This window comes from Trichechus manatus, unplaced genomic scaffold (assembly GCF_000243295.1).
Source record: "Trichechus manatus latirostris isolate Lorelei unplaced genomic scaffold, TriManLat1.0 scaffold00037, whole genome shotgun sequence".
NCBI classification, from domain to species: Eukaryota; Metazoa; Chordata; class Mammalia; order Sirenia; family Trichechidae; genus Trichechus; species Trichechus manatus.
The window spans coordinates 14,603,484-14,617,189 of NW_004443973.1; the positions used below are offsets into that span (position 1 = coordinate 14,603,484).

Genomic DNA, 13,706 nt, shown 5'->3' on the forward strand with positions numbered 1-13,706 from the left:
GTATTTGAGCGAGAGGATGGGGAGGTGGTGAGAGGTAAAGAAGAAATTAAAAGAAGTGGAAAAAAGTAACACCAGTAGCCAACAAATGGCACTCAGGGAGTTGGCCAGTTCGGGTAGGAGGAATCCAAGCAGCTGGTGCTTCCCGGCCAAGAGACTGTGGCCACAGGAAGCAGAGCAGGGCGAGTTGGGGTAAAGAGGGGTGGGGGGTGGGAAAGCGTATATCACCAGTTACCGGTTGTTCTGTCTCCTGCTTGAAACTCTGTGAAGCTGCTTTCTTGCACTGCCTATTTGCTGGTCTCTGATAAGAGTCCAAGATGGCAGATCCATGCTGTATTAGCTGATAGGGGACCTCTGCATGAATCTCTCCTTGCTCTCTGTCAGTTTCTCACTCCATTTGGTGCCTGGCTGAGTTCTTTATCTCTTCATTTGATGTTTTAGGGTTTCAGGATTGCTGTTTTCTCTGTTTGGCTTAGTTTTTCGGATCTTTGTTGTGGAGGGATGGTGCGGTGCTTCTGCCTAGAGCGCCATGTTGCTGGAAGTCTCAGAACAGTGACTTTTAAAATTTGGATACTGACACTCATCTTAATTAAGACATGTTTGAAAGCATGTCCACAATTTTCATTATTTTTTAAAATAGTGTTCACCTCTCAAAGCAATGGTTTGCATTTAATTTCAGAAAAATACTTTTTGTTTGTTACAGATTGAACTGTGTCCCCCCAAAATATGTGTTGTAAATCCTAACCTCTATGCCTGTGGTTATAATCCCATTTGGGAATGGGTTGCCTTTGTTATGTTATTGAGACAGGATTAGTGTAGGGTGTGTCTTGAGTCAATTTTTTTGAGATATAAAAGAGATTAAAACATAAGCTAGCAAGCAGAGATGGTAGAAAAGAGACGTCAAGACACATAGAGATTCCCAAGGAACCAGAAAGCAGAAGCTGAAGAGACGAGGGCCTTCATCCAGAGCCAACAGAGAAAGCCTTGCCCTTGAACTGGTGCTTTGAATTCACATTTCTAGCCCTCTAACTGTAAGAAAATAAATTTGTTTGTTAAAGCTATCTACCTGTGCTATTTCTGTTATAGCAGCACTAGATAACTAAGATATCATTTATTTTTAGTTTATCTTACTTGATCCTTTCTTCCATGTAAAAACCAAAAGCAAAAAAGAATTTAATAGAAAAGAGAGCTGCAAATTAAACATCTCTGATCACAAATTATTTTTAAGACCCCCTAAGCACCTATAGGGCTGCTATAAGTCAGAAACAACTCAATGGCAACAGGTTTGGTTTTGGTTTTTTCAAACACCTCTGAAATGCTTTTCTGTAAAAATAATCAATGCCATTATCATTCAAAAAATAAAACTATGGTGGATATACGTATGAAATGCTAGACTTTGAGAATATTAAAATGTGATCCATGATCACAATTCTAGCCAGGAGAAACACTATGCACATATAAATGATAGACTTTGTAAATGTGACAATGGGAGTTTTACTGTGGCTAGAATAGTCAGGAAAGAACTTCCAGAGAAGGTTAGATTTGACTCAGGATTTTATAGGACTTAGATAAGCTAAAAGGAGGTGAGGATGATTATAGTTGCTTTCATCTGTTCCACAGAAGAGATTCCCCAAAGCACTACTGGGCAAGATATTATTGACCCAGCATTAATGCTAAATGTTCTTGAGAGCAATAAAAAACATTTGAAATAGTTTGTAATTCAATTGTTTCACTAATTCAGACTGTCCTTCATCTCAGTTGGCCCAAAATAGGTTTACCATGTATACAGTGTATTTATTTACTTTTACTGAAAACACAAAGTAATATTAAAGAAAACAAATAAATTAAAAATCATTCATTATCCCCCTATACTAACACAATGAATTTCAGTTTTGCATATAACCACATGCATAAAGATTTTACAAAGTCACAATAATAGTGTGAACACTATATTGTATTGTGCTTATTTTACTTACCATCATCATAAACACATCCATGTTTCTACACAGTCTTCCAGATAATTTAACGGCTGTATAATACTTCACTATTTTTATTAGCCTACTTTGTTTCTTGACATAAAGGTATTTCAAATTTTTGCTATCACAAATAATACAGACATAAACATCTTCATGCATTTACCTTTTTTTCCCTTGAATTAGTCTTTTAGGTTAAAAATCTAGGAGTAGAAATAATGGGGGAGAGGACACGGTCATTTTTATGGCTCTTGCTATGTAGTACCATATTGTATTCCCAAAGGGTTATACCTATTTAAAATAACATCTGAAGTGAGTGCATTCAACAGTTCCTTTCCAAAATTTTTTTAAAAAAATCAGAAGTGTTATGTAGTTTTAAACCTCAGCATTTAAAGTTAAATATAATTATGGTCTCTTTGTAAAAAATGAAGAGTTTGGAATAGATGGTCTCACAGATTATTAAAAGTTTAGGTGAGTTAACATAAGCAATGTTATAGCACACATGAAAAGTGATATGGTAGGCATGCTGGGGTAAATGGACAAAGGTGTTTCTGGCCCAGAGGCTCCATCCACCCAAGTTCCCTCTGGGCACTCCAAGGGCTGAAGGAATCCATATCTAGGAGCATCTATGACCCACAGTGCCAGTTCACATGGATTAGGAAGCTCTAAATCAGAGGCTCAACCCAAGTCAAAAACCTAGTTAGTGGCAGAGCTGGGAACTGAACTCAAATTTCTTGACCCTCATCAATGTATTTTTTACTATATCACAATTGTCCTACATACTTTCTAGCTCTAAAACTCGATTTTATATGTGAACATGTATCTACAATTAAGAATAAAGAAATTTCTAACATGCTTAAACTAAAGATAACTAAACCAACAATTTACATCAGAGCTGAAAATTAAACACAGCCCTTAACATCAGCAAGTGTTGACTATTTTTTCTGCAATTTTTCAGATTTGCCATTCTTTTAAATTTAGTTTGTAAACTCTTGAACAGTAACGAACTTTCAAGCATTTTGTAAATCTCTGGTGGTCAGTAAATAAAGAAAAATAACAATAAATTACATACACTACAAAGAAAAATAAACTAGACTTAGTCAGTCCACATTCTAAATAATTCTAAAGGCAAAAAAATGTGTGTGTTTTTTGAAGTGTTGATTTTGTAGAGGCAGAAAAGATTACCTCTTTAAATTTCAAATTCTGCTAGCTAAACAGAACCTTGATATACACTGTCTGTTACTTTACAGGGTCATAAGAGGCATTTTGGTCCATAGACTGATTTTGACTTACACCCAGTGTTGATGCTACCAGGAGGAAAAGATTCACCACAAAGGTATTTCACCTTTTACCACATGTCCAATATTCCATATTAGCTTTAAAAAGCAGAGATTTTAGGGTTAATAACTCCACTGATTCAACTGCATATACATAAGACTTTTCTTAACCATTAATCACTGGATTTGGGGGTACAGTGAGGGTTAGGAATTAAAATTTACCAGTCCTCTACCACGTGCCAGGCCACAATAACAAGTTAGGGACTTCAAAATCCTTTTTTACTATATACCGCAAAACAGCGATTACCCAGTCATTTCTGTGGATTCGATCAGACATTATACACACAAACACAGCCATGGGACCGCATGGCACTTGGAAGATTACCCACTATTTCCCACTTATTAAGATCTGGATCGTATTTCTCAATGCTCTGAAGATACGTTCCCTTTGAGTAGGAATATCCTCCAGTGACATAAATACATCCATTCATGATGACGGCACCACACTCCATCCTCCTTTCCATCATGGGAGCTATTTCTCTCCACTCATTTTGTTCAGGGTCATAGCACTCTGTGATTGTAGTTTGTCCGCCAACTAGATAGAGCTTATTTTCAAATGGAACTGAACACAATCCATATTCTTTTAAAAGAAAAGAAAAAAAAGCAAATTTTTATTAGGATATAAAACAAAAGAAATACTGTAGCGAGGTGATGTAAATACTCCTCTACAATTGAGCATGCAAAAACAGAGTATTGGTGGCATGTTGATTCTGGCACACACTACCGCAACACTGTGGCTTAAAATCCATTCACTGCCACCTGATTCAGATTACCTGCTCCAGCCACACTGCCATTACCCCGCAGGTCATCCTTAAGTTGGTTGTGCATGATGCCAGAGAGGAACTCATCCTCAGACCACCCACTCTCCTGGGAATTCTCTCACACAGATGCTTTTTGATTCAGCACATATCTGAGAAAGACGGAAGCAGTAGGGTCCTTCTTACAGAGAGATGTACTAGGTAACGGGTATAGGTTCCTTCAGGTCTTAGCATGCTATTCCTCTAACCAGCAGCAGGCAATCGCTGGTGTCTGCTGCCACAGGTGCCACACAGGATTACCTTGCTGGCCTCTCTCCAACCGCTGGTCCAGTTAAGGACACAAGAAGTCAGAGAAACATACAACCAACCAGATTAGCACAAAACTATTACCCTAAGAATCTATCAAAGGTACCCAAAGACAGAGGACTGACGTCTAAGATCAGGGCGCCAGGGCAGGGAGACTGCCTCTAGGGGTCAGCACTTAGGCTGTTTTAGTTTTTCTCACTTCCGTCCTCTCTTTTTTCACATCCAAACCTGCTGGCTCTTCAAGGGCGCCACAAACTTTCACAACTTCATTTCCTCTCTCATCTTCCCATGGCTGTTACTAGGGTGGGGCAAGTGAGGCACCTAGGGTACAAAACGTACGGAGGCCTTCACTCTCAGAGTGACTCCTTAAATTTTGTGTCTCAGGCGTCTCACTTGCCTCACCCTAGTCCCAGTCTTGTTCCTTCTGAGTCCCCACTTCTAACATTACGACTAGCCTCCTAGTTCACTTCTCTGGGAACATCAACCACAAAACTACAAATACTTTGCACTGCAGGCCTAAAGGAAGAGGAGGATTTGTCAGTGGCATTTACATTACAGTGAATAAATAAAGATTTAGCTGGCCCTTGCTAAGCTGTTCCTTCCACCCGGAAGTCTTCCTTCTGTAGGTCTGTGCATAGCTGCCTCCTTCTTGTTATTCAGGTCTCATCTTATTGTCACCCCTCAGAGGGGCCTTCCCTGACTATCCAACCTCAAGTGTCCAGTCAGGCATCTCTATCATATCACCCTGTTTTAATTTGCTCCATGGCACTTCTCGTTTTCTGATATGTTTGTTTCTTGTCCCTCTCTCCCCCTTTCAGTAGTACAGGAACTGTGTCCTGCCCACTGCCCTATTCCCAATAGGAGAATGGCAAGTACCTGGCACAATGTACCAACTCAATAAGTGTTGAATCCATGAATGAACTTGTACCCTCTGTGCCCCAACGTATGCCTACACTATCGTGTGGAAGAAAAGCATATAAGCTCCCTCTTTAGAAAGAAAGAGAATGTAAGATCAAAAATGCAGTCTCTCCTTTAAGGATGGTAGACAACTGCCTATCAGTAAAGTTCTTGCTGTCTTAAGTTTTGAAGTCTAAAGAAAAGTCTCAAAAGAGAAGTATTTTCACTTTGACTCTATGTACTATTATTCTCAAGTTTCTGATATTCAAAAAAATAAGAATTCTTTTATTACTGAGAAACCATTTGTTAATTTCCAGTTATACACATGTAGAATTTTTACAGGATTTAGTTGTTTCAAGTACTTGCAAAACACTATTTATATAAATTAAACAAATCATTTCATCAAATGGTTATTGTGAAAATTAATAATGGTTTAAATTTTTATCAGCTGGTGTAAGTGATTCAACAATGAGATTACTATGCTTCTCCTAAGTTATTCAAAGTTTACAAACAATCCTCAATTTGTGAATCTTATGCTAAGAGACCAATCTCAATTTTCCTATTGCAGTAAAAATGATTAAAATAAAGTGATTCCTAATTGTTTCTCCCCATTACCCAAATACGACACATTGCTGTTTTGTCGAGGAGAATTTTTTCTTCCTCAGCTAAAACGGCCTTTTTTTCTTTTTGTTCAATTTCACTAAGCTACTGAGGCTAAGAAACTGTGTCTTATTTGTTGAGCTGCTAGCACTGTACATAGTACATAGGAAGTGTTCAGCAAACATCCGTTGTACAAATAAATGAATGAACAAGTGAATGAATAAATTTCAAATTAAGCACAGGAATGACAACATCTGTCACTGTTCAGAGTTTTTACATACAAACATTAAATATAAATAAATACATGGCAGTCTGTGTTCAGTTACATGAGTGATATGAACAGAGTGATACAGGAATTCCGAGGCAACTACAATGTTTTTCAATATTCAATATCCATTGAAATGATTTACAAAATTTTTCCTAAGCTTTCTCTCATTGAAAGGACTTGTAAAGCTTATCTAGTCTAACTTCCTTATTCTACTGGAGTAATGCCAACAGCCCAAGGTTAGGCAAGTAAACAAATGGCAGAGCTAAGACTTGACACTTGACTATACACTCCCCCACTTAACATTGCTCTCTACAGGTTCTTCTCCTTTATCACTTACTACTTCTTCCCTGTTCTTTACTCTTCTTCCTCAGCTCCTCTCTTAATCTTGTCTGCCAAGATTTTGCCCATAGTCCTTATTCGTCCCACCCCCTCAAAACATCTCATTCATCCCCATGCCCAGAACCATCATCTCCAAGCAAATAACTTCCAGAGCTCTATATTTAGCCACATTCTTCCTCCTGAGCTCCAGACCCGTATTTTCCATTGCTTGCTGTACAGCTCTTCTGAGTCCTTCACATTTAACTACTAAACTACTCATCTCTCCACTTCTCCCTCCCCATCAGCTCCTCTTTCCATGCTCCCCATCCTCCTAGTCAACCTGCCAGAGACCGTAGAATGATTGTCAACTCCTTTCTACCCTCATTCCTATATCCAATCAGCCAAGGTGGCAACCAGCTGCCGAATCTATAACACTCTTCACATTCGTCCCCTTCTCTACTCTACTGCTTCTCCAGGCTTTTAGCATTTCTTACCTGGTTCATTACCACAGTCTTAGGAGATCTCCCTGCCTTGTTTTTCTTCCAGTCCACTCTAAAAGGCATTCTCTTCTTAAAACTAGAGCTGATCACATGATTCTCCTGCTCTGAAATCTTTTATGGTTCTCCATTTTTACTAAATTCTCTAGGCTGTCATTTCAAAGCCCTCTATAATGTTCCCCAACTTAACTCTCCTACTTCCCATTCTACCCTCTTACTTTCCATTCATATACATCTACCCCCAGGTACTAGAATACACTTTCAGTGAATTCTTCCTTCACTGAAACACCCTTCCTCAACCCTTTCTTACTGTAGCCATCTTTAAGGCCCAGACCATAGCCTACCTACCCCTGAAAGCCTCCCAACATTGCCAAAAACCTGTTGCCATCAAGTTGATTCTGACTCATGGCGACTACACGTGTTATAAAGTAGAACTACTCCACAGGGGTTTCTTGGCTATAATCTTTATGGAAGCAGATCGCCAGGCCTTTTTTCTGTGGCACCACTGGGTGGGTTTGAATGGCCAACCTTTAGGTTAGTAGCCAAGTGCCAACCATTTGCATCACCCAGGGACTTTGAAAGATTGCCAGATCCTCCTTAATAGACTCAAGCTCTCTATCATGAATTTCAATAGCACTTGTTTGTTTCGAACTTACTAAAGATTGTCTTGCACTCCATTATATACATATATTTTCTACTAGATTTTGAGTTCCTGTGGCAGTGGAGACTAGCTCTTAATCATGTTATGTGTCTTCCATAACTAGAATAGTAACTTCCCCAATGGAAGATCTCAATAAATGCTATCTTGAATGTAATGGGATTATATGGTCTCATATTTTCAACTATACAAAGCTGCCTCACTTAAACAGATTAATATTTCTTTTTAAAAGTAATAGTAAACAGAAGAACTAGATGGTACCCGAGTACCACCACCACTGATTCTAATCAGGGTCACACTAGATAGACCCTGACAGGATGGAAAAAAAATGTAAAACAGAACCTCGTATTTCTTCAAACGAACAAACAAACAAACAAAAAAACCGGCCTACCGCACTGGCTGAGACTAGAGACTACTGCCCAGAGATATTCTTCAAACTCTGAACCAAAACTAAACCCTGAGGTCACCTTGTAGCTAAATAACAAATTGGTTCAAAAAATAATGAATATTACCCATAAGTACTGTGCTCCTTTCAAAAATCACCTATATGAGACCAAACAGTCAACAATTACTTTAAAACAAAGATGAGAATGTAAGGGGGCAGGAAAACTAGATTAATGGAAACGGAACGACCAGAACGGAAATAATGAGAATGTTCACAGATTGTGACAAATGTAGCCAATGTCACTGAACAACTTATGCAGAAATTGTTGAATGGGAACCTAAGCTGCTGTGTAAACCTTCCTGAGAACACATAAAATATTATTTAAAAAAATAATAAATACCAGTAGTCATTTCCTCACGGTCTAAGCTATATATTCATAAGATTACACAAAACTGACATTTTACATTCCTCAGGAGGTGCTCTAAGTGCATAAGCATACCTTCCTATAATTCAGAGATGCAGTTCCAAATGCCTTCAAGGGCTAAGGAGATGACACAGCTGAGTGAAGCACGATAGGGGTAAGAACAACAGCAGCATATGCCCTCCCTCTAGGTCTAGGATACAATGAGAAGGTAGAGAGATAGTGGTGAATGGAGCATACAAGACTCATCTTAAGGGGACAGCCACTACTTGGCCTCAGTGGATTGCTGCCAGGAAGGAATATAGGTCCAAGGTTGCCAGATCTTCCACTCTTTCTAAAGGCCAGAAATCATGATCTTCTGTTTTGAAACCTCCTGATTTTAAAATATTGGTAACAACGGATTCTCTATCAGCCCAGAACTACAACAACTTCTGAGGCCAACTCCTCAGATAAAGATTAGACTGGACTGTGGGACATAAAATGATACTCATGAAGAGTGTGCTTCTTAGCTCAAGTATATACATGAGACTAAACAGGCAGCTTCTGTCCAGAGGTGAGATGAGAAGGCAGAGAAGGTTAGGAGCTGGTTGAATGGATATGGGAAATCTGGGGTGGAAAGGAGGAGTGTGCTGTCACAGTATAGGGAGAGCAATTAGGGTCACATAACAATGTGTGTATAAATTTTTGTATAAGAGACTAACCTGAAATGTAAACTTTCACTTAAACTACAACAATTAAAAAAAAAACATACTTACAGAACTAGCATCAACATCACTGTGTATGGCAACCATCTTAATATCCACCTTCTTGCAAGTTATAAAATATTGGTAACAAGCCAATTAAATATTTTCAACACTGTGGGAGCCAAACCGAACATACCCATGTAGGGTGCTAGGTTTGATACTTCTGTTTTTCACATTACATCAGGAAAAAAAAAAAAAAAAAACCCACTGCCATTAAGTTGATTCCGACTCATAGCAACCCTATATAGGACAGAGTAGAACTGCCCCATAGGGTTTCCAAGGAGCAGCTGGTGGATTCAAACTGTCAACCTTCTGGTCAGCAGCCAAACATTCAACCACTGTGCCACCAGGGCTCCACATCGGAGGAAGTTCAAAGTGAATCAAAATTTTATAAGTGGAATTATGTGTTCCCATTGATTTATACTGTAATATTTATTTCTGATTGACTTTTCAATTTGCCACACCTTTTAATACTTTGCCTTAAGATTTACTGATGTTTAGACTCTTCCAAGTAGTTAACAAGCTACATGCAACTTGAATGTTATGTAACAAATTGTTTTTTTAAAGGGGCCACTTTATGAAATGTATGTTCAATTTAAAATGTAACTAACTGCTCTCTAATTTTTTAATCTGACTTTTCATATATTGGATTTTCTTTGTAAAGAAAAGCCTGTCCCCAAAAGAGGCAGAGTAATATCTAACTCAGAAGGTTAGTTAACATGAGGCTCCTGTGAGATAAAAATAGTGTAGCTGTTAAGGGCATGGGCTCTGAGCCAGACTGCTTAGGTTTGAACCTCACTTCTAACAAGCACTAGCTGACTAACCTTGGATAATTTATTTAATCAATCTGTACCTCAGCGGCCTTTAAAATGATTTACTAACCGTACCTAGATCATAGGATTACTGTAATGTTTAAGTAGATTAAGACATATAAAATCATTGGAATAGTGCCTAACATATAACAAGAACTCAATAAACAACATGAGCTGTTACTATGACCTTCCACTGGTCACAACAGAAATGGTGGGGGGTCTGGGGTAACACATCTGGGCTCTTAGAAGGCAGAAAAAAGTCTACTAATTCCAAGGATGTCTTCATGGTCAGGACAGCAAGTCTCTTCCTATGCAAAGCATGTGGCCCATGAAAATGCAACACCAAGTTTAGGTGTGCTCCACTCGAACACTGATCTGAGATCTGGGAAGTGTGGTATGGAAGGAGCTGCACTGGTTAAAAGCAGGAGAGCCTGGACAACACTAACACTCACTTAAGGAGGCACACAGCTTAGTGGTTACAGCATAAATCAGTCTGCCTGAATTTGAATCCTGTTTCTACCATTTTCAAGCTGTGTAACCTTGGGTACGTTATTTATCCTTTCTAAGCCTCCCTTTCCGAATACGTAAAATGGGGGTAAATGATACCCACTGTCAGTGTTGTAGTGAGGATTGAAAATAATATTACATGCAAAGTACTTAGCTAGTGCCACCTCACCTATAGCAAGTGCTCAAAAGGTTAGCTATTGTTACTACTTACAGATGGTTCAGCTTGTAAACTTCAATTATACCTTCCAGTAACCCACACAGAAAGGAGCCCTGGTGGCACAGTGGTTAAGCACTTGGCTGCTAACTGAAAGGTCAGTGGTGCGAACCCACCAGCCGCTCCATGGGAGAAAGATGTGGCAGTCTGCTTCCATAAAGATTTACAGTCTTGGCAACCCTATTGGGCAGTTCTACTCTGTCCTATATAGTCACTATGAGTCAGAATCGACTCAATGGCAGTAAGTTTTGGTCTTTTTGGTTTTTTTTTAACCACATGGAAGCTGATGCTATATAGAAAATGATTCAAACTAATATGGTGATATGAATCTTTGCTAACAAAAATAAATTTAAGAACATGGCATAACTGTAACAGGCTATATCTTATGCTTTCCTCTAAGCTGTTCACAAAGAGACATGTCAAAGAACAAAAGAACTCACTGAAGGCAGACCGCTCCTTTGGGCAGACAACATGTCCCCTTTATGACTGTTAAGGCAAGGCCAACATAGGGTTCTGCACATTGGAGGAGTGAGTGCTTAGTAGTTGTTGAAGCCAAGGAAGAACAAGCATAAAAGAGGAAACCATCTCCCGCTGAACTTCAATCAACAGGTGTTCTTCTGATTATTTGATAGGCTGACTAGTGCTGTTTAACTGTGTCTATAAAAATTGGTGTTTTATGTAATGCATGCAGTAAGTGAAAGAAAGCATATAACAAAGGAATAGGAAATAAAATGAACCTAAGTGAAAAAAAGGAAAACCACTGTTAACCACACAGACTTAAAATGTGTGTTATGTAAAGACATCAAGGAAAATACCTGTGGACATGATCTAATTATATGGATATATGAATATTTTGAGCCTTTTAATTAATCTATGTGTATTCTACCATAAACTTAGCATTTTCTATTTCCAGCCCATTTTTAGCTATCCCTTATGCTGATAAGTTGTACCATGGTCAAGTACTGTTTAAACAACATTTTGTTACCTGGATGTGGACTGGAGGTGATGAGGCTCCATTCATTGATATCTGAATTGTAGCTCTGAACCTTGTCATAGGTACAGCTTCCTCTGTAGCCGCAGTGGCCGCCAATGATGTAGATAACTTCATGTAAGACACAGGCAGTAGCATTTCCCACGCCTGTGTGTTAATTAAAATCACACCTTTAGATTGATCTTTACTTTTTTAAAAAAATATTTTATTGTGTTCTTTCAATATTTCTTGCAGCAAATACTGAGCTAAGTTTATTACTGTTTTTGTTATTATTGATAGTAGATGCAAGGCTTTGGGCTTGGTGCTATAAGGGATATAAGGAAGAAAAAGAAAGACTCCTTGTGTTCAAAGAATCTATGCCCTTTTAAGAGAGAGTGAGACAGACACAGATAATTAGAACACAAAGTACAGAATGGAAGAAGTACTATGAAAGAGGAACAAATGAACTGTTGTGAATGTTCAGAGCAAAGAGGCATTGCTTTTGTCTAGGGAAATCATGGCAGGCTTAATGGAGGTGGCAGGATTTGACCTGTCCTTGGTAGCTAGGACTTTGGCAGGTAGAAGTGACATGAAGCCATTCTAAGCAGAGGAAAATGCAAGCACAAAGGCTCACTTGGCAATGTCAAGTTTGACCACAGCACGTGGCACACGGGGTGGCTGTGTAGGAATTAAAGCTGGAATGACAACTTGAAGCCATATAGTAAAGGATCCTGATGTCCAACTAAGTAATCTGGACTTAACTCAGCAGGAGTGTTAAGGTTTTTAAAAAGAAAAAGGGAGGGACTGAAAAGGACACAAGGCAGAAAAGAGCTAGGTACTTCCCAGGAGAGTACTGAGGACCTAAGTTAGAAGGCCATACTTGTCTGTCAGTTTGTCCTACTGTGGTGGCTTGCGTGTTGCTATGGTACTAGAAGCTATGCCACAGGTATTTCAAATGCCAGCAGGGGTACCCACGGTGGACAGGTTTCATCAGAGCTTTGAGACTGAGACAGATAAGGAAGAAAGGTATGGAAACCTACTTCCAGAAATTAGCCAATGAAAACTTTATGGATCACAACAGAACACTGTCCGACTAGCTTGCTTTGGACAAGTCATCAGGAGAGATCAGTTGCTGGAGGAGGACATCATGTTTGGTGAGATAGAGAGCCAGCAAGGGGGAATGTCTTAGTTATCTAGTGCTGCTATAACAGAAATATCACAAGTGGATCGCTTTAACAAACTGAAGTTTATTCTCTCACAGTCTAGTAGGATAGAAGTCCGAATTCAGGGCGCCAGCTCCAGGGGAAGGCTTTCTCTCTCTGTCAGCTCTGGAAGAAGGTCCTTGTCATCAATCTTCCCCTGGTCTAGGAGCTTCTTCATGCAGGAACCTCAGGTCAAAAGGACACGCTGTACTCCCAGCACTTCTTTCTTGGTGGTATGAGGTCCCCATGTCTCTCTGCTCGCTTCTCTCTTTTATATCTCAAAAGAGATGGCTTAAGACACCATCTAATCTTACAGATTTCATCAATATAACTGCCGCTAATCCATCTCATTAACATCATAGTGATAGGATTTATAACACATAGGGAAATCACATCAGATGACAAAATGGTAGACAGTCATACAATACTGGGAATCATGACCTAGCCAAGCTGACAGATATTTCTGGGGAACACAATTCAATCGATGACAGGGAGGTAAACCTAAGTGAGATGGATTGGCACAATAGCCACAATGATGGACTCTAACATGCCAGCAATCTTGAGAATGATGCAGGATTGGGCAATGTTTCATTCTATTGTTCATAAGGTCGACAAGGGTCAGAATCGACCTGATGGTAGTTTATATTTATCTATCTACCTATCAGTCACCTATCTGAGTTAGAAGGGCACCTTGGAGATGGAGGGAAAAGCACAGAGGCAAGTTGTTGTTGTTGTTAGGTACGGCCGAGTTGGTTCCAACTCATAGTGACCCTATGTACAAAAGAACAAAACACTGCCCAGTCCTGCACCAACCTCATAATCATTGTTATGCTTGAGCCCATT

At 39.3% G+C, this 13,706-nt stretch overlaps 1 protein-coding gene across 1 annotated transcript in view; it reads right to left on the reverse strand.

Annotated features, from left to right (window-relative positions):
* Positions 1-3,576: 3,576 nt before the first annotated feature.
* KLHL23 (kelch like family member 23) overlaps positions 3,577-13,706 on the reverse strand; it is a 15,256-nt gene continuing 5,126 nt past the window's right edge. Inside the window, exons 2-3 of the mRNA XM_004375535.1 lie at positions 11,677-11,829; positions 3,577-3,887 (exon numbers count right to left, since the gene is read on the reverse strand). Coding sequence (XP_004375592.1) covers positions 3,577-3,887; positions 11,677-11,829 — 464 coding nt within the window. The remainder of the gene's footprint in view (positions 3,888-11,676; positions 11,830-13,706) is intronic.